The sequence below is a fragment of the Palaemon carinicauda genome, chromosome 5 (assembly GCF_036898095.1).
Source record: "Palaemon carinicauda isolate YSFRI2023 chromosome 5, ASM3689809v2, whole genome shotgun sequence".
Classification (NCBI taxonomy): Eukaryota; Metazoa; Arthropoda; class Malacostraca; order Decapoda; family Palaemonidae; genus Palaemon; species Palaemon carinicauda.
Genome location: NC_090729.1, coordinates 92,044,138 through 92,066,024, shown reverse-complemented (window position 1 = coordinate 92,066,024; position 21,887 = coordinate 92,044,138). Strand labels below are relative to the sequence as shown.

The 21,887-nt window shown below is 40.3% G+C and overlaps 1 protein-coding gene across 4 annotated transcripts in view; it reads right to left on the bottom strand.

Moving 5' to 3' along the window:
* The window catches only part of Prp40 (pre-mRNA processing factor 40), an 874,860-nt gene that overhangs the window by 516,767 nt on the left and 336,206 nt on the right, over positions 1-21,887 (bottom strand). For all 4 annotated transcript variants that reach the window (XM_068373863.1, XM_068373864.1, XM_068373862.1 and 1 more), the window contains exon 5: positions 9,600-9,745. In XM_068373863.1, coding sequence (XP_068229964.1) covers positions 9,600-9,745 — 146 coding nt within the window. The remainder of the gene's footprint in view (positions 1-9,599; positions 9,746-21,887) is intronic.

The following is a 21,887-nucleotide window of genomic DNA, read 5'->3' as shown; positions in this document are numbered from 1 at the left end:
GAAAATGTTGATTGATGTAAACTTTCTTTATAAGTCCCTTTATCACTTGGATCTTCTTTGGAAATTTTTCTATTATTTTGCTCATGTTTTCCGCAGATTTGCTCCAGTTTGTTGGATCATATTGTTTCAATATGTCTGCGAATATTTTTCCGTTACACTGGTTGGAGTTACTAGCGACCTCTGTTATCAGACGATCGAGTTCTTGTTTCGCCAACTCATGGAATTTACTTTTGCTGACTGCAGCATGTCCCTCCAAGCTTTGGCTGTATTATAGAGTGCCATCTTGATCAGATTTTTAGTAAATCACAAGATAACTATCCTATGCCGACGTTTTATCCCACTTTTCTGACCTCAAACTAATCACCGACTATTCATATTCACAAAAACTTGTAGCTACATTGCACTAGATAGCCTTTTGTTATCCGTGTTAAATCAGGATATTTATAGAGTCGCACAAGTGTATTCACTCACCGGCATACAGAAACACTCAGAGAGTCTACAATGCGTTTCGGGGCTGGAAAAGCCCGAAAAAACGCTGAGTGAATTCTCATCCACAGATAAATGATATTTTGAGAGGGTGTTAGTTGAGATTTGGGTAGATTTAACATCAGCCCTAACTGTTGTGTTAAGGACATTGTCATTTGAAGAGCCTCCAGAGACTTTACTTGTGATTCCGCTCTGAGTAGCCAGTCGTCCAGATATAAAGAAATCCTTACTCCCTTTAGGTGAAGCCAGCGAGCCACGTTGGACATCACTTGGGTAAAAACGTAGGGAGCCGTGCTTAGTCCAAAACAGAGTACTTTGAACTGATAAGTGGTCTTGAGGAACACGAACCTTAGAAACTCCCTGTGATCCGAGTGTATCGGGATATGGAAATACACGTCCTGCAGATCCAATGACACCATCCAGTCTCCCTGTCTGGTGCCTGCAAGGACTGACGCGTAAGTTTCCATGGCAAACTTTACTTTGCTAACGAACCTGTTCAATGGACTGACGTCCAGAACAGGTCTCCATCCCCCCGAGCTTTTCGGAACTAGGAAAAGTCTGTTGTAAAACCCCTCAGAGGAGGTGTCCTCTACCACTTCTATGGCTGATTTTGACAGCATAAGGTTCACTTGCTCTTGAAGAGCTGCTGCCTTGTTCCCTGAGTGGGTTGTTGACAACTCTAAGGGTATCGACGACATGGGAGGCATTCTCAGGAAGGGGATCTTGTATCCCTCCTTGAGGACATTGATCGTCCAGGAGTCCGGCCCCCTTTGGCTCCACTCCCGCCAAAAGTGTGAAAGCCTGGCTCCCACTAGTATCTGGAGATTGCATGTCTCACCTTCTTGATTTGTTTTGCTGTCTTGGGAATCTGCGAGCTTGACCTCCAGCAGCAATTCTTTGAGGTCCCCTTGAAGGGGCTCTTCCACAAAAGGGCTGATGAGTGGGAGGAGCCTCCTTTTGTTTCCTTACTAAAAAAACTAACTGGAAGAACTTTCTTAGCAGTCCTAGAGATAAGATCTTGTGTAACCTGTTGTGACAGAGCTGCCGACAAATCTTTCACTAAGTCCGGAGGGAAAAGATGATTGCCCAACGGAGCAAATAAAAGTTCAGATCTCTGAACAAGGGAAAAACCTGAAGATAAGAGGGAACAAAGCATAGCCCTTTTTTTAAGAACTCCTGCCGTGAAAAGGGCGGTAAGTTCGATGGAGCCATCCCTAACGGCCTTATCCAGACAGGCTATCAGATGCATCAGAGCCTCGTTCTTAGGGTCTGTGGCCTCTGCGAGAGCTCCGAGAGTCCAGTCCATAAGGCTGAAGACTTCTATTGTCCTAAATATTCCCTTCAGCAGATGGTCCATTTCAGAATTGGACCCCATAATCTTCGACCTTGCTCATGGCTGACCTGCGTGAGGAGTCAACAAGTCTGGAGAAGTCTCCCTGGGAGGAGGCAGGAACTCACAAACCGAGAACTTCCACAGTCGAATACCACACACTAGATCTGGAGGCCAGTCGAGTTGGAGGAAAGGAAAAGGAGGCCTTCCCTAGATTCTTCCTTTTGGCTGTCCATTGGTTGAGAGTTGAGAATGCTCTCTTAACCGATCGTGCCAGAGCCATCTTCTTGAAGGAGGATGTTTTTCGGGGTCTGCCCTTCAAAAACTGAGAGGGCGGGCTTTGAGGCATAGGTTGCGTAAAGTCTTCTGGATACAGAGATGTTAAAACTGTAAGAAGTTTTTTAAGGTCAGCTGCCTGCAGTGAATCCTGAGATTCGTCCTCTACTTCGGCTAAGGGAACATCGATTCCCTGAATTGAATGGGTCGAAGACAAAACCGCGTCATCCTGTTGGTTATTGTCTTCCAAAAATAATTCATCTTGTCCAGAAGGAATCTCGTGAAGGATATCATCCAGTTGTGAAGAAGCATCACATTTACGCTCTGTAAGACTCGAGGGAGAGACAGGTTCCCGTGCTTCCAGCATAAGTTCATCGTGCTGTAAGGAAGCATCAACATCGTGAACCCCATGCGAGGGTAAATCCTGCTCGCGTGACGCGAGGGAGCGTTAGCTGTGCATTCAGAGAGTCGCGAAGGAGAGACAATAACTTGTCTATCCTGTTGCGAGGACAAGTTCTGACTGTATGCGTTCAGCATGCGTCCAGATTGAGACTGCTGTATGTTTCCATGAGAGGTATTAGCGTGCTGCATGCGTCCCGTATGCTGTAAGTCTACCGTGAGTTGCGAGGAAGCGTTAGTATCGCGTCCAGCAAGTCGCGAAGAAGAGACAATTGTTTGTCTATTATGTCGTGGGGACAAAACCTGACTGCATGCGTCCAGCATACGTCCAGACTGCTGCATGCGTCCAGGTTGCCGTGAGCTACCAGACTGCTGCATGCGTCCAGATTGCTGTGAGCTACCAGCGTGCTGAATGCTTCCCGCATGTTTTAAGTTTACAGCGTGACGCGAGGAAGCGTTAGTCGCATGTCCCGCAGATCACAAAGGAGAGACAACTGCTTGTCTATCTTGCTGTGTGGACAAATTTTGACTGCATGCGTCCAGCATATGTCCAGACTGATGTCTGCATCCAGAATGTCGCGAGGGAGAGACCAGAACTTTGTCGCTAGCCGCAACGCGCCCCGATCGCTGTGAAGGAGCGCTGCTGAGCATAGGAGAAATATGCTATCCGGTAATGTCTTGATTTACGGAAGCCCCTTTTTTTGGTCTATTAATGTCTTTAGTTTCTTTTTGACGAGATTTCTCTGTCCGAGAATCGTAAGCGTCAAACAGGGACGAAATCGACCTCTTTAATTCAGACAAATCAGATACACGGTGAGCGCCGTGTGCACTAACTGAACAATGTACTGATCGATGCGAGGGATTGTCAACCGTAGTCGAGCGACCACCAGGAGAAAGTCTTTGCAACATTTCCAGTGCGCCTTGTGCGCGATCTGAACCGTGTACCGATCGTTGTGAGGGATCGTCAATAGTATTTGGGTGGCCACTGGGGGAGAGTCCTTGCGACATTTTCCAATCTGGAGGAGGGGAAGAAGCGTGTACTGAAGTAAACTGAGCACCTTCTTCCTCCGACAAACTATGTGTCTTACGTGAATGTTTCGGCACTGACACGTCGTCTTCGTCCGAAAGGTAAACCTCCGGCGAACACCAGTTACTGCAGGATGGTATATTAGGAGACATACGTCTCTTGAGTGGTCTTGAATGCGGTGGTTGGCGTCAACCACGTCGCGGTTTTGCATCATCCGACGAAGACGCATACATTTTCACCTCGCCTTTCCAGCGGCGAGGGGGAGCGACCTGGGGATCGTCAACATGATCGCTCGAGTGGACGTTTGTTCGCTGATCAAGGTCTGACATATCCTTTGGCCTTTGGACATTCCTTCTCCCAGGGGTTGGGGAGCATGGAAGAGGTCCTGGGCTGGGATTATGACGGACACGAACGGACGCACCCTCCACTTCACTTTCACTATTCACTATTTTGCTTTGCAAGCCACACACTGCACCCCACATAACTTCTTTTTCCGAAGTCAGGGAACAAACCTGTGCGCCTAAGGCTGAAATAGCAGCCATCACATCCTTTAAAGTAGATTCACTTACCTCCGACACCATAGTGGGGTCTGGGACTACTGCTTTAGGAATAGGAATATTAGAATGTACATTGGAAGGAATATCACCATCAGAAGATCTATTAGAAAGCACACTGGTCGATCTAGACCTTCTAATTCTATCCTTCTCCAGTCGCTTAATATAGCGATCAAACACATTCCACTCTGAATCAGACAAAGACTGGCATTCAACACATCTGTTACTATACGTACAAACCTGACCTCTGCAACCACTACATATTGAATAAGGATCAACAGAAGCCTTAGGCATACGAGTCTTGCATCCTCTAACACACTTCCTTATAGAGTCAGCCATTTTGTAATCAGAAAACAAGTCCAGGTCAAAATCCAACAGAGTCTATTCAAATCTTATATGAAAAGTCAAAAGAATATCCAAAAACAAGCAGCGAAAACCATTAACAATAATCAGACAAAAGGTACTTCACCAAATTGTAGAATAAAGTATTATCAGCGAAACTAATTTCCTAGGTGTTGACTCGATCAACGGCAGGGAATTTCTGAAGAATGTTGGGGATGGTTCTGGTAACCTATGAGTGATGGCGCTCATGTATAACCACCTACTGTCATGGCGGCGATTACCACGAAATTTGAATTTCTGCCATGCCGCGACGAAACACGGGATTTAACCCGAGAACTGCTACAAGCCTCTTGAGCGGCTGTATGGGAGACTGCTATAAGCCTCTTCAGAGCGCAATTTTCTATCTCTTCTTGCACATTCCCTTGTAAACTTATTCGACTTTTATTATTTTTCTTGTGATAGAGTATTTCTGGTAGAAATTTTAATGTTTTTAACTTTATTTTACCTATATAATTATGTTTAATACAAAACCTTTCCATATATGAACTTTAACTTTCTTGCAAGGGAAAAAGGCGAATTGTAATTATTTTCAGTTAAAATTGGTTTTATATTAACATATTAGAAACATAAATGATGAAAAAAAAAAACATACAACATTATACAAACACATACACACCAACGATATCACATCGTTATATATTGTGTAGGGAGGGAAATAAAACCTTTGACAACTCTCAAATCCTACGTCAAGACGGCGGTTGCCTAGTTTTATATTAACGACAACAATACCGAATGTTTTTGTTTTGAATATCCACGAGTGTTTGTTTATAAGTAACTGGAGGGTTATTTACAAGGAGTATGAGTTACTATTATAATGTAATGTAATATGCCTTTATGTTCAACTGACTGCTTTCGTCACTGGCATACCCAAAATAAATAATGAGAGAGAGAGAGAGAGAGAGAGAGAGAGAGAGAGAGAGAGAGAGAGAGAGAGAGAGAGAGAGAGAGAGAGAGAGAATAATCTTTTTAAGAAATGTTCTATATAGCCTTTTTTCATTATGTACGAGGCCTGTCGGAAAACTATCCGACCTTAATCCAGAAAAAATGATTTATATACCTGACAGGATTTGGACCCTAATCCCCTTCAAAGTAGGCCCCTTGTGCTTGCACACACTTAGTCCAACGATCCATCCACTGCTGGAAACACCTCTGGAAGTCTTCTTTTGGAATGGTGTTCATCTTCGCCTTCGCGTTCCGCATTATCTCCTCTCTAGTCTCAAAACGGGTTCCTTTCAGTGGCGTCTTCAATTTTGGAAACAACCAGTTTCTGAACACCGTGATAACTGGAGATGAGTCATGGGTGTACGGGTACGACCCAGAAACAAAAAGACAGTCGTCGCAATGGAAGCATCCCGAGTCTCCAAGGCCGAAAAAAGCGCGACAGGTGCCAAGCAAAATGAAGGTGATGCTTACTGTCTTCTTTGATATCCGTGGAATTGTACATCACGAATACGCACCGGAAGGACAAACAGTGACAAAGGAGTACTATCAAGATGTTCTCCGTCGTCTCCGTTACGCAGTTCGGCGCAAAAGGCCAGACATGTGGAGGGCGAAAAATTGGCAACTGCATCACGACAACGCCCCCGCACACTCATCCCAATTGATCCAACATTTCTTGGCCAAACATGGAATTCCAGTTGTTCGCCAACCTCCCTACTCTCCAGACATGGCTCCTTGCGACTTCTGGTTGTTTCCAAAGTTGAAGACGCCACTGAAAGGAACCCGTTTTGAGACTAGAGAGGAGATAATGCGGAACGCGACGGCGAAGATGAACACCATTCCAAAAGAAGACTTCCAGAGGTGTTTCCAGCAGTGGATGGATCGTTGGACTAAGTGTGTGCAAGCACAAGGGGCCTACTTTGAAGGGGATTAGGGTCCAAATCCTGTCAGGTATATAAATAATTTTTTCTGGATTAAGGTCGGATAGTTTTCCGACAGGCCTCGTATATCCACAATAGGAATTTTCTATATCTTTTGTATATACCGTATATACTGTATATTTTAATATGCGGAGATGCTTTTGATATACGCATTACTATATACAAATGCTTAAAAATGTCATAAAAACCTATTATAATTAGTCTGAACACACAGGCCAGGTCATGATTTTATTAGTTACTATGTTTATCTATACAAGATTCCAATAATAGTTAGTATGTTTTCAATATGATAAAATTATTGCTCTCTTTATGTACTGTACTTTAAACATTATGACTTTTTAGGTTACAACTAATATATATGTTTGTAAAAGACTATGCTATTGCATTACTTTTAATCCATTTGTTTCTTCAAATATTCTAAGTTGGTTTATCAAAATTGTAAGTAAAAATCTATAATCTCTCTAAATATGATATATTATTTTGAACAGATTTAAAATAATTGCAATAGTAACAATAGTCATTTTGTGAATAGATAAAGGAAAAAAAACGAAGCAAATAAAGTGTTTGTAAATAGTAAATGTGACTACATCAACTAAAATTGTCATTATTATTTCAGGAATAGATACAATTCTATATCATAGGATTTGAAAATATACAGTAATTTTTTTTTTTTATCACGACACTTTTCAATATATAGTGAAAGGCTATTTGTTAAAAATAGCCTAAAACCTTCATTACATAGTATGGAATGTAGTAAATAAAAATCGCTAACCTCTACCGGGCGCAAACAGTCCCCTGACACCTTGGGTGATACCCAACATACTACCCAACCCCCCCACCCCTGAAAGACAATCCAGACTCACCCATTGGCCATCACGCAAGATTCCACGTCACGCTTTAAAATTAACTTTGATGGTTTATAACAAAATAACAAACAAGATGTAGGATAAAATATTTGGATGATACATGCACGAAGTTATTACAAAAACATTGGTATAGTTATGGGTTAGATTCTGAAACATTGTATTTTTGTCAAGATAGCCGCACCACGGGACTGTAGTAAAATGACATTGCCGCATTTCTCGGGTTAAGCTATATATATGTAACTACCAGGGAAGCTACATATTTAAAAATAAGCAAATGCCAAAAAACTGTACTTAGGAGTAAATCACCAATATACTGCTAAAATCCAGGTTAATCACGAGTGAATTCCAAACAATGTTGCCAGCAATGGCGGCAGGGAAGATCTGGTGATGTATGGAATGGTTTGCCCTATCTCCCGTGAGGGCGCTGGTGTACACCTGGCAACTCTATCTGCGACTACCGCGAGTTTTTGAATTTCTGCCGGACATCAGGGACTAAAGCTATTATTATATAACCAGCGGGTAAGTTTAAATGTTTAAAAATATTTTTTTCCTTCGTCAAAATCCCTTTTATATATATGGGATAAACTTATGGGATCAGAACAGGGTAGATTACCTGAATCTGATCAAAGAATCATAGCTACTAACTTATAGATACGATTCTCAAGTTATCCCAGTCCTCCCGGGGCGGAAGGATAGCGAAGATGGAATTCCGGAGAAGGGGGATACGAGGTACGTAGCGAGGTGCATACCCAGTCCCGCGCGTCTGGTGGCCAACCATGACGAGCCGAGGAGAAGGCGCTACCCGCGTCGACTCATGGAGCGTGTGAGCCAGGTCTCTCTCTCAGTTGTCTTCCCTCTCTCCCCAATAGAATGTGACTCAAGCCTACTTCCCGAGGTTAGGGCGTGGCGAATAGTCCACCAATGTGGGTACAGGGGGGAGGGGGACAACCAAGAAGAGTGGCTCGCTCGAGATCAGGTGATCACTGTGGCCGGTCGGTTGGGATAACCCTCCGAGACACAGTGGAACTACCCAATGAGGCAGTAGGCCTATGGCTTCCTGACTAAAGAATGCAGATTAAATAAAAATAATAAAAATAATTACTTGAAATATGTGTTCTAAAGTAAAGTAGGCTATAACGACATAATGTGAGTAAAAAGGGGGAGATAGGGAGAGGAACATGGTGTGATACGAGCGTATAGCCTAACTCTCCAAAATCGGGTATAATGCCGACTTGGTCAGGAAGACTAAACTGCTCTAAACAATAACTAGCCCTCCAAGATCGGGTATAATGCCGACCTCGTCAGGTAGTACAATGACTTAAGGATAACATTTTATATAAAGTTTAAACATGTCCCAACTCCCCGCATAATATTCAATAGGAACATCTTAACCTAGATATAAAATGCGTATATCAAAGGGGAAGCTCACTGGCGTAGGCTATCTTCCGAAGCCCCATACGGCCTGGTCGGGTACGCTAACCATATGAACGCCAAAATAGCCCAACTAATACTCAAACGTTAATAAACTTCAATAACCTTGCTTAAACACTGTATAAGGGAAGACTAATTGGTAAGGGACCTCTGGTAGTGGTTTTAACACGCCCGTTACTATACCGACACCCTATAAGAGCGAGCGAGCTGGGTATATTCCTGGCATTCCATGTAACTTTTTCTCTGGTATATCTAGCAGTATTTATACCTTGGAAATGGTGCTATAAGGAGCATTTCACGGAGCGACACAGGTTGAGCCCAGAAATGACTATAAACATACTGCACGAATACTATATTATATAACATATTGGTGCTGATGTAATATTCATTATTAAGTTATTTTGAATAAGTTAAGAAAATATATAAAAAATAATCATTGTTATCCATATATATATGCCCATTCCTGATACAGTAGCGGGACCTTGAGATCAGCTGTTCACAGCCAAAGATAAACAAAAAAAGGAATTGATAAAATATGACTAAGATGATTACAGTATCATTACACAGCATAATAAATCTAAGGAAACTTCACAATTTACGTTTAATATACGTCCAGATCGAGTTTTGATACGTCCCTCACTCCCTATCCCGGTCTTAAGTCAACGACTACCTGTAGGCTAGTACAAAGAGCTAAAAGTTTAAATCCAAATACAGTACCCTTTCTCAGAATGCAAGGCAAAAATTTAGAGAGCTTCTTTTAAACTGATAGCTCTCCCACAAAATTAAATACTATATACTGAGTAAGTTTTGAATGGTCTTTCCTTCCTTGAATACTTATGAATCAAATATAAGCATGCAGAGTCTGTCCTTACATAAAATGTTAAAAGACAAATAGAAAAACTACAAAATATACCATAAAATGTACAGGCTATATTTTTCAATACATACGCATTTTCTTCAGCTGCAATCTTGGCTTTCAGTTCCTCAAGTTCTTTTGGGACTGTCCAACGTGATTCCTTAGAATTAACATTGTGGTAGTAAGTTTTACCACTTTCAGACTTGTATTCTTTCCATGGGCACTGGGACAGTAGCAGCTGTAAAATAGAGTGACTGGTTCAAAAGCAGAAAATATGAGATAAAATTAAACACTTCCTTTTTGGAACCAAGTGCATCATAAATCTTATTACCATGAGATCACACTAAAGCCCAGAGTAACAGATTATGTAGCATAAAAACTTGGGTTTAGTACTGTACTAACTTTTCATACATTTGGAAGAATTCAAAATATTTCAATTTTTCAGAAATTCTTAGAAAGACCTTTACTTACTATTCCATGTGCTGGCATATTGGTTAGAATACAGTAATACCCAGCCCTAAGTCATCATATGGTTCCATTATACCCGACCTAAGTCTAGTTTCAACGTTGGTTGGATTTTGGCCCCATAAAGTGACTTACAGTATTACATTCCCTATAATGTATACATATTGACCACAAATTACTTGCCTATTATTTTATATATAAAAAAACATACTCACATTAATAAGCTTCTGTGTGAAGTAAAGTACTACTTTAATTGTATAACAGATGTAAGTTAGGGTAAAATGACATAACTTAGATTTTATTCTTGTATTCAATATTCCAGAATGATTGACAATTTCAGAACTGAGGTATATTAAACTGATGTAAAAAGTGATCTAGTTTATATTAGTAGCAGACAAACTTACATGGGAGGGCTAACCCAATTTTTGTCCTATCATGCAACCTAAAAACCTGCATTACGGAAAATATGCCATAAGTGCACAAAATTCTTCATAAGCCATACATCAATGAAAATGATTGGGGAAACTCTAAAATCAATTGTCCATAAATTAAATCCATTATTCTAAAACCCCTAAATGCAAGTGATGGAAGAGTCTGCACTCTGGATGTTTAAATAAGATAACCTACAACAATGAGAAGAAAAGGCAAGTTATCAATTTAAGCAAGCTATGTAAAACTCTTACACCATATTCTATAGGTAGTAGGTTGGCCAAGGGACCAGCCAATCATTGTGATACTACCGCTAGAGTTATGGGGTCCTTTAACTGGCCAGACAGTACTACATTGGATCCTTCTCTCTGGTTATGGTTCACTTTCCCTTTGTCTACTCATACACCGAATAGTCTGGCCTATTCTTTACATATTCTCCTCTGTCCTCATACACATGACAACACTGAGATTACCAAACAATTCTTCTTCACCCAAGGAGTAACTACTGCACTGTAATTGCTCAGTGACCATTTTCCTCTTGGTAAGGATAGAAGAGACTCTTTAGCTATGGCAAGCTGCTCTTCTAGGCGAAGGACACTCTAAAATCAAACCTTTGTTCTCTAGTCCTGGGTAGTGCCATAACCTCTGTATCAGGGTCTTCCACTGTCTTGGGTTAGCATTCTCTTGCTTGAGGGTACACTCGGGCACTCTATTCTATCTAATTTGTCTTCCTCTTGTTTTGTAAAAAGTTTTTATGGTTTATAAAGGAAATATTTATTTTAATGTTGTTACTGTTCTTAAAATATCTTATTTTTCCTTGTTTCCTTTCCTCACTGGGCTATTTTCCCTGTTGGAGCCCCTGGGGTTATAGTATCCTGCTTTTCCAACTAGGGTTGTAGCTTAGCTAGTAATAATAATAATAATGATGATAATAATAATAATAATAAAAATAATAATATCATCATCACAGATTATCTATATGACAAACAGTCATATGAACAATGATCTTACAATGAAGTTTGTTACATTGATTATTTTCTGTTTGTCTGATATTGATGCCATATTTTCATACAGCAGTGTGTATTTTGATGACAGGTAACATTGTGAACCTAGTCTGATAAGTCTGGTAACTATAGATTCTGGATTTGGATTCAGGACATCTATTAGATGCATTTTTTACAGCCACCAGCATTATCAAGTTGACTAGCATCCTATGCATCAAAGGTATTGAGATCATTACAGTCATATGCTGCTGCTCAAGAGTCAAATGCATGCCATATATAAAGACTTCCAGATGAACAAGCACAACTGTTGTTTAGTTCATCCACCAAAAACCCCACACGCTAAAAGACAGAATATCTATTTTTTCAAGCACAATACTACATACTAGAATCTTGCATTATCTACATATTCAATGACACTACATAAAAATACATCAATGCATTTGGACTGTAACCATAGGATACAAATATAGATTTCACTGCCTTTAATAAGGCTGGAATTACCAGTTTCTAAAATAAATTTAAAATGAAGTTTGGCATTCATGGACAAGTCTCAACATACCATACAAATTTTTATGGCTACATCATATTCCCTTTCAGAAAAGTTGGAATATAAGATTTCCACTTACTTCTAGAAAAATGAAGCAACCTTAATTCTTCACTTGATTCATGGAAGTATACTGTAGTTATTCCTGTTCACATGGCACAATAGTGAAGTGGTTGGTCAAAGCATTACCCATTTCTCAGGCATCTTCCAAATACCAATCTCTGCTCATTTCTCAGGCATCTGCCAAATACTAATCTTTGTTCATTTCTCATGCATTTGCCAAATCCTAATCTTCCATAGATCACAATTTTCTTATGACAGTTAAGCTTTAAAGAGGTGTAACATAATATACCCAAGATTAATGAAGGGCTACATTCACTACTAAATGGAAATTAGTACTGGACAAAAATATAACTCAAATCAAGTATTTTCACTTTTCTCTTCATGGCTTAATACATATCCCATGCTCTTCATGTTATCTGTCATGAATTTAACACACCCACACTGAAAATGGCAGACTTCAGCATGATTTGTGTACAGTGGAGAATTTGATGATCTGGAGGCTACCAAAGGGAAGGGTTGCCTTTGCAATAGTCCAGATATTATAGGAGTGAAGTTCACTCCAACTATGTAGTTCCCATCGAGCAGATCAATAGTATTTGTCACCCTTCCATCTATTTCAAAATATTTTCCCAGTCAGCTTTGTCAAGAAGTCATCATGTCAATATCATTTATTGGTAGAAAATTCTCAGTATTGATAATTGTTGGAGCAAGGTCCCTAAAATACAAGTCTTTCTGAGTTTTCTTGCTATTAAGAAGTGAGAGGTCAATATATGATGGTATCAGCTTAACTGAAATGTGCTAGAGAGATCCAATCTCCTTTTTATGATAGATGCTATCAAATTACACTTGATAACAGTTAAAACATCTTTCCAACAGGAAATGTCTGACAAATCTGCAAGTAAAAGAAATGGTTGAGGATTCTGGTCTGTCCGCTCAACCATATACTGTAGTCATGTGATACATCACCTTGTAGGGAAACATGTAGGGAGCAAAGTACATTTTTTAATCATGTCTATTTTTACTGTTGTTGCCTGAAGTTGTTTTCGGCCTTATAAGAGTATGGGAAACATCATAATGGACATATACAATACATCCACAGTGACGTCTTACTTGAGTTATATAAGGCTCTACAGTCACATGCCACTTTGAACATTGTATTTGTAATATCATCTTTTATAAACAAGGGAAAGCAACAAAGAATTTAGTTATCAATCATTCAAATTCCTCCTATTTTCTCACTAACCCTGTCAGTTTCATTGTAAAACTGGGAATAAAAATATTTTTCATTTCACGAAGCTTTCCGGATAAATAATTTTCCTTCGGTTTTGTTTTTTTTTATCTATAGGATCTTTCAATGACTAAGAAACAAGGTATTTTGTATTTCTATTTCAAGGTTCTTGGAGCTTTCTGAAACCAACTGGCGGAACAGGGCTTTGAAGGTAGTAACAGTATTTTTAGAAATAGGTTTCATGACTGGCTTTGAAGATTCAAATTGACCCATTTCCAATTATGGACCTTTTGACGATGCCTCAATTGCCAAAGGGGCACACCAAAACATCCAGCAGTAGCTGATATACCCTCCAGAGCAGGTAAATTTTGGCTCTAAATACAAACCAATTTACCTTGCTTCCAGAGTAGAGGCTATTGATGAATGTATTGGAGATTCATTTGAAGATATGGAATTTCAAGAATGCCCTCCAAAGATAATGAAAAACAAGACAGATGTTTTTGGGATCTATCATACTTTATTTCTGCAACCAACATTATGGTAATATGACTCACTGGGGAAAATACCCCAGTGCAGAAAGGAAATAAAGAAATAAATAAACTACAAGAGAAGTAATGAACAATTAAAATGTTTTAAGAACAGAAACAACATTAAACCTCTAGATACGAAAGTTTCTGTATATGAATATACAAAGATTTTTTTTCACCTCATATTACAAGAAAAAAAATTCAGGATATAAAACGAAATTCGACCGGCCACTGATGATTATTTTTAAAATTCGCACGCCACAAAAGCAATAAACTCGCCACCATCGTCTTGCTCTCCCATTGGTTATCTCCCTACCTTCATGCTAGTTACCGCCATAAGATCCTGGTCTCCTATTGGTGCGCTTCTTTCCCACCATGCACCAGTCACCCGTTGAGATACTACCACTAGAGAGTTCTGGCATCTTTTGACTGGCCAGACAGTACTACATTCGATCCTTCTCTCTAGTTACGGTTCATTTTCCCTTTGCCTACACATACACCGAATAGTCTGGCCTATTCTTTACATATTCTCCTGTCCTCATACACATGACAACACTGAGATTACTAAACAATTCTACTTCATCCAAGGGGTTAACTACTGCACTTTAATTGTTCAGTGGCCACTTTCCCCTTTCTAAGGGTAGAAGAGACTCGTTAGCTATGGTAAGTAGCTCTTCTAGGAAATGGACACTCTAAAATCAAACCATTGTTCTCTAATCTTGGGTAGTGCCATAGCTTTTGTACCATGATCTTCCACTGTCTTGGGTTAAAGTTCTCTTGTTTGAGGGTACATTCGAGCACACTATTCTATCTTATTTTTCTTCCTCTTGTTTGGTTAACGTTTATATAGTTTATATAGGAGATATTTATTTCAATGTTGTTACTCTTCTTAAAATATTTTATTTTTCCTTGTTTCCTTTCCTCACTGGGCTATTTTCCCTGTTGGAGCCCCTTGGCTTATAGCATCCAGATTTTCCAACTAGGGTTGTTGCTTAGCAAGTAGTAATAATAATAATAATAATAATAATAATAATAATAATGATAATAAACGGATTTTGAGCGAAGCGAAAAATCTATTTTTGGGCGAGATAGCTATGTCGTCCTGATGGAAGGTTCCTTTAAGTAGCTTCCTAGGGTATATTTGACTACAGTGATATTCCCAGAGAATTTAACTTAAGGTCTCCAGAATTCTAACTCTTGGCGCGAATATCCTTAAAGTTTCCTTTTAGGATATCGCATAACATCAGGGGACGTATTCTTGACACGCCACATAGCAATCTGCACTCCCTTAGTGTTTGCGCTTCGAGGGGGAAAAGTGTCAAAATAAATGAGGAGCCATTAATAAGGTTCCCTTCCTCCATACTGTTTGAGTACTCAGATGGGGACATAATTGCCGCCATCTTTATTCCTTGTAGCGTTGAGCCGGTACTTATAGATACAGTGTTATTGGGAGGGATCCTGCCAAGGCCTTTCATAGAAAGAAGGGTGGGTCCATCAGGATGACGTGGCTATCTCACTCAAAAATGACAAATTCGTAGGTAATTTTTATTTTTCCTAACTATACAAAGCTTAGCTATTTAATATGAGTAATTACTTTCGGCGTAGCCATTAGAATTTTAACGAGGGTTTACTACCCCACCGCTAGTTAGCAGGGGGTAACTGTGCTGAGCTCACTTTGCTTAAAGGTAGGACTTCACGGGGGATAGGCCTGGCGGGCAAGTTTGATTAAATAGCTAAGGTTTGTGTAGTTAGGAAAATTATAAATTACCTACAAATTTGTCATTTGTTCCGTAACTAAAATACAAACCACGCTACAGTATTTAATATGGGTGACTCAACCCTTAGGAAGGGTGGTAAGTCCCGGCTAGTACTGGCTTTTGGCTTTTGCCCGGGGACTTAATATCTGAGTGTATCAGCACTCAACAATAAGGAGTCCCTGCACCTCGCTAGCACCTTGCTATGCAAGAGCTGCGGCCTACGTAAGCTGTGTGTGAAGGTTGAAGAGTGACTCGTCCTAGGAAGTTGACCTGAAGTCCTTTGGATGGAAACTTTAGGTTAGGACTCTCCCAATACCACCTCGTCAGGGTATGGGGACATGACAGTACAGTATTAACTTAATACTAGGAAAACAAGGAAACATGGTTTACCTGCAGTGGTTTGGGGTCAGCTGTGCAGAGAACCCAGGATGCTACTTTCCCCAAGAGAGGGGAGGATGAAGAAAAGAATAAGGGCCAGACATACCTTTTCATTCATGCAGACTAAGACCGGGTAACAATGCCCTCAACCCTCTGCTACTTGTCCATTAAGGATCTTGAGGTTTAAACCAGCTGTTGTGCAGCCACCACAGGACCGATAGAGAACGTATCGAGTCTCCTGTGGGTCATGTCTTGCAGGTAGTGGGCTGTGAAGGTCGTCTGACCCTTCCACACCCCTGCTTGTATAACCTGCGTCACTGAGAAGTTCTTTTGGAAGGCCAGGGACGTAGCTACGCCTCTGACATCATGTGCTCTAGGGCGACGTGACGGAGGAGGGTCAGGATTCAGGGATAAATGTATTACCTTCCGAATCCATGCCGAGATGGTATTCTTGGTAACCCTCCTCTTCGTCTTCCCAGTGCTCACAAACAATGCCTTCACTTGGGGACGAACTGCTGCCGTTCATTTAAGATACAGCCTCAGACTCCTTACTGGGCACAGTAGGAGATGGTCTGGGTCATCTGTTACAGAACGAAGACTCGAAACCTGGAAAGAGTCGAACCGAGGGTCCGGCACTCCCGGATTCTGAGTCTTAGCAACAAACTCAGGAACGAATCTGAACGTTACCTCCCCCCATCCCCTTGAATGGGCGATGTCATACGAGAGACCATGAAGTTCACCGGCTCGCTTGGCCGAGGCCAAAGCTAGTAGGAACACCGTCTTCTAAGTCAGGTGGCGATCTGAAGCCTGGCGTAATGGTTCGTAGGGAGGTCTCTTAAGAGACCTGAGAACTCGAACCACGTTCCATGGAGGAGGACTCACTTCCGACTGAGGGCAGGTAAGTTCATAACTTCGTATGAGTAGGGAAAGTTCCAGCGAAGAAGAAATGTCCACTCCTTTGAGCCTGAAGGCTAGACTTAAGGCTGAGCGATAGCCTTTCACTGCCGAGACTGAAAGGCGCATTTCTTCTCGCAAATACACGAAGAACTCCGCTATTGCTGGAATAGTGGCATCGAGTGGAGAGATACCCCTTCCACGACACCAACCACAGAAAACTCTTCACTTTGCCTGGTAGACCCCTGCGGATGACCTTCGCAGGTGTCCAACCATCCTGTTCGCAACTTGTTGCAAAAAAACCTCTCTCTGCGAGGAGATGCTGGATAGTCTCAAGGCGTGAAGTCGAAGCGAAGCTACGGCTTTGTGAAAGATGTTGGCATGTGGTTGTTTGAGTAGCTCGTGTCGTGGAGGGAGTTCTCTCGGAAGTTCCGTTAGGAGCTGCAGAAGGTCCGGGAACCATTCCGCATGATGCCATAGTGGAGCTATTAGGGTCATCGAGAGATTGACCAATATTCTGGTCTTGTTGAGTACCCTTCTCATCAGACAGAGTGGGGGAAAGGCGTAAACGTCGATGTTGTCCCACCGTTGTTGAAAGGCATCTTGCCAGTGCCTTGGGATCCGGGACTGGGGAGCAGTACAGCGGAAGCTTGAAGATCAACGCTGTCGCGAACAGATCCACAGTCGGGGAACCCCACAAAGTCAGGACTTTGTTGGCTACTAGATGATCCAAAGACCACTCGGTACTCACTATCTGAGACGCTATGCTCAGACTGTCGGCGAGCAAATTCCTCTTGCCTGGAATGAAGTAAGCCGATAGTGGGATCAAGTGGACTTCGGTCCATCTCAGTATCTCTACTGCGAGATGGGATAGCTGCTCTGAAAAGGTACCTCCCTGCTTGTTGATGTAAGCCACTACTGCCCCTAGAGCTTTGATTACACAGTTCCTGCTGTACGAAGGCTTATTAAATCTCAGTGCAGATAAAGTTGATAACTCCATTCAGATGAGATTAATAGTTCCTAGGGATTTAACCAAGGCAGCTTTGAAGTTCGGTCATGAATCGTTGTTAGGTCACTTAGGAATACGCTAAACAATTGATGCTATTGAAAACTTATTTTATTGGCCTTCATTGCGATCTGATGTTACCAAATATGTAAGTGAATGTGTCATGTGTCAAAAACATAAAGCTAGTAGTTCTTTACAACAACAGTTTCAGGAATTGCCTCCAGTAACTAAACCTTTAGAGAGAATCAGTCTTGATTTAACAGATATGTTATCTGGTGCAAATGGTTATAGATATGTATTGACTGTTATTGATCATTATAGCCGGTATGTTAAGTTCTATTCTATCCCTTGCGAAGTAAGTCTACAGAGGAGGTAAGCAAAAACTTCCTTATGTATCTGAATGACTTTGGTGTACCTATGACTGTCATTCTGGATAATGGTGCTGAATTCACTTCAAATCAATTTAGAGAATTATGTCACGAACATAAGATCAATACAGGTTATATTACCCCATATCATCCACAAGGAAACAGTGTTAGTGAAAGGATGCATAGAACCATGAAAACCATATTAAATGTGATGTGCAAAGGACATCCTTATCAATGGCCAAAGTACTTAGGTGAAACCCAGCGTGTGCTCAATTCTGCGGTACATACCACTCTTGGTGAACAACCTCTTTATGTATTTTTCTCTCGCAGGGCACCTAGGCAAGTAACTAGTGTGTTACCCACAATAAATGATGGTGTAGAAGAGACTGCTATTGCAAAATCACATGAAATAATTCAGAAAACTCATAGAGAGATGGCCAGCAGGTATCGAGCAATAGCCAATCAAAAGAGGAAGAATGAGAAAGTGGATGAAAACTGTCTCGTATGGGTTAAAAATGAAAGTGTGATTCCCAGCACAAGTAAGAAACTAAACCCAAGATGGTCTGGTCCTTATGTAGTAACCAAAGTGTTTAGGGATGGTGCTAAATATGAGTTAAAAAACTTGTTTGACCACACCATTATTGAACGTGCTGCTGACAAAGTAAAACCTTTTGTAGGACAAGAACAGTGGTTAGTAAAAATGCAAGAAATGGATATTATCAATACGGATGTGAACGAAAGAGTACAAACCAGAGGTGCTTACAATATTGTTCCTCCCTCTAGATTAATTGAGGAAATTTGAGATCATTATATTTTTTATACGGTATTTTGTATTTTTGTACTTTTATATGGAAATGTATTTTATTCTGTGCCTTAGCACTGTTCATGCATATAACAATTATGTTATGGGTTATGTTCATAGATTATGGATCTGATAATAACACTTTGTTACCATGAACTTGTACTCGGTTGAGGTTGTGCATCAAGAGTAACTCCATCCAAAAGCTTTACAAACTCTGGTGGAGTTGTTCAAGTTTTGTAACTGATGTGTAAGTTAGTCATTAGGATGCTTTAAGAGGTATATTATCTTCAAAGGTACTTTTCTCCTGCTTAGGGTTATTGAGTGCATGAGACTGAATGACATGAAGAGGTTGTTTGTAAGAAAAATAATCCTAAGTGATTATACCCTTAATGAGGAGTGACTGGGTCTTAATTGAATTTAAGATCACTCTTACATAGGTGTTTTAACTTGGTAAGGTTATTAGGATGGTTAGGCAGAAACGCGCCCTAAGGGTGGCGTCCCACAACTTGCTCTGTATGTCTGACAGCAGACCTTGAAGATTAAATGTTGCGGCCTATATCCGGCTGAGAGATGGCTACTATTCATGGTGCATAAAACTTGTTGTTGTTAGATCTGTTTTCTACCCTAGGTTTTGCAGTTAGTTGATAGTTCTTGATAAATGAAAACCAATTTCCGTAGGGGTAAAGTGATGTAATGACAGAAATGCTTCATTTAACTGAATGGTAATTCCATTTACGATTTTTAGACTTAATAAACGAATTGGTTTTCATCTCATCAAAATGTTATGTTAGCCACACGTAGTTGAGATGGTGTAGGATCGAGTGTGCATACGCCGAGGTAGAGGCGTAACAAAGGAGTAGTTGTGTCTATGGTCGAGAGTTTGTGATTGAGTGCCAAGGTGAACAGAGGCGTAGTTGTGTAAGCCTCGGGCGTAGCTGCGCTAGGTAAGCTCAGAGCGCACTCTTCGAGCCGACAGCAACCAGTGTAGAGGGGAAACGGTGTTGCTCCCCCCTTATTATTATGTGAAATTCTTACCTCCCTTGTAAAAGGGTGCCAGTTTGGAGTACCGAGCATGTACTAAGCTTTTTGTAAGAATAAAAAGACCCCCTGGAAACAGCCTTTCCCTCAACCTCCACTGCAAATGAAGACCCATCCTTCTCCACAGCAAGAGTCAAGTTACCTTAAGCAAAAGCTCAGATTATTAGCCTATGTCAAGGCTTGGTTTGTTATAGATAGGCTAGCCAGGAGTAAGTCGATTGTCCTAAATTGAATGGTGCCTCCGAACTTAGGTAAGGACAATTGACGAAGGTAAGAGTTTAGTGAAAAGTCATGTGTGAAACGGCATGACATTATGCTGTATAAATTTAGCTCTGGTCGTAAAGTAAAAAATTTAATCGAATTAAACTAAATTTTTGGCAGAGCTATTGCCTGGACCGGAGGCGTCTTCGGCGTTGTCGTTCGTAACGCATGAGTTATTTAGTTAGCCATAACGACTTTCCCGGTATAATAGCTTAAGTAAAAATAATTAGCTATTTAGTCTTCATTGCTAGGAATTAATTATATTATGCCAATAGTATTCACATTAGTTTCGGCGAATTACAGTGAACCCTCGTTTATCGCGGTAGATAGGTTCCAGACCCGACCGCGATAGGTGAAAATCCGCGAAGTAGTGACACCATATTTACCTATTTATTTAACATGTATATTCAGACTTTTAAAACCTTCCCTTGTACGTAGTACTGTTAACAAACTACCCTTTAATGTACAGAACACTTAATGCATGTACTACAGTACCCTAAACTAAAACAGGCTCAAATATTAAAGGCGATTTTATATCATACGTTTCCTAAACACGCCAAAAAGCACGATAAAAAATGGCAACCAATGTTTTGTTTAGTTTATCTCTGATCATAATGAAGAAACAAACGCATTTACACATCTGTGTATAGGTTAGTTTTTGCATCGATTATATTGATTATTCAGTACAGTATGTTGATTTTGTTATTACCAATGTTTTACTTAATTTTTCTTAGGACTTCCAATTGAAATGTTTTTCTTTATGACGCCGCCTGAAACAACGGCGTCATAAAGTACCCTCAGTAAACAACCACGCTCAGTAAGCAAACGAAGGCATTTAACGTGCATGATGAAAGTGATAAATAATAATATTACAGTAAAAGCTTTTAGAAAATATGTTACTGTATTACAAATATTATTTACCGTATCTATATAAAATCATACATACGTAGCAAAGCAGGAAAACAATTTACGAGAGAGAGAGAGAGAGAGAGAGAGAGAGAGAGAGAGAGAGAGAGAGAGAGTTGTTTTACATATGTAAATGTAAATTTTAAACAAAAAAAATAGCCCCATTTCATATAAAATAGGTTATTACAAATATTTTACTTCATCATATTACAGTAGTCTGTATAATACTGTAAAGTTCAGTACAGTATGTTGTTGTTATAGTCGTGGCGATGAAATTCTCACGAAACAAAAACATGGCATTTCGATTACAACAGCTGATATCGAGAGATATCTCTCTCTCTCTCTCTCTCTCTCTCTCTCTCTCTCTCTCTCTCTCATGTTAAACAATACTTACATATAGATGAAGAAACTAAAATTAGTTTTCTTAGTGTCAATTAAATACGAAACGAAAAAATTATGCCGAGTTTGCATCCATTTCAATCGTTGCTAAAAATACGGCATCCGATTTCATCAGCAAACCACTATTTTTTGGGAAACATCATTTTATTCTAGAAAATTGCTACTCTTTAAATAGCTAATTGCACATTAAGAAAGCGTGTACTTTTGTTTTTAAATTTCGGGTGTGTTTTAAAAATTGAGTATTGTTGACTTCTATTTGTTTTACTTTTGGCTGTGATTAGATCAGCTGACATCTAGCTGCCGCTCTTGAG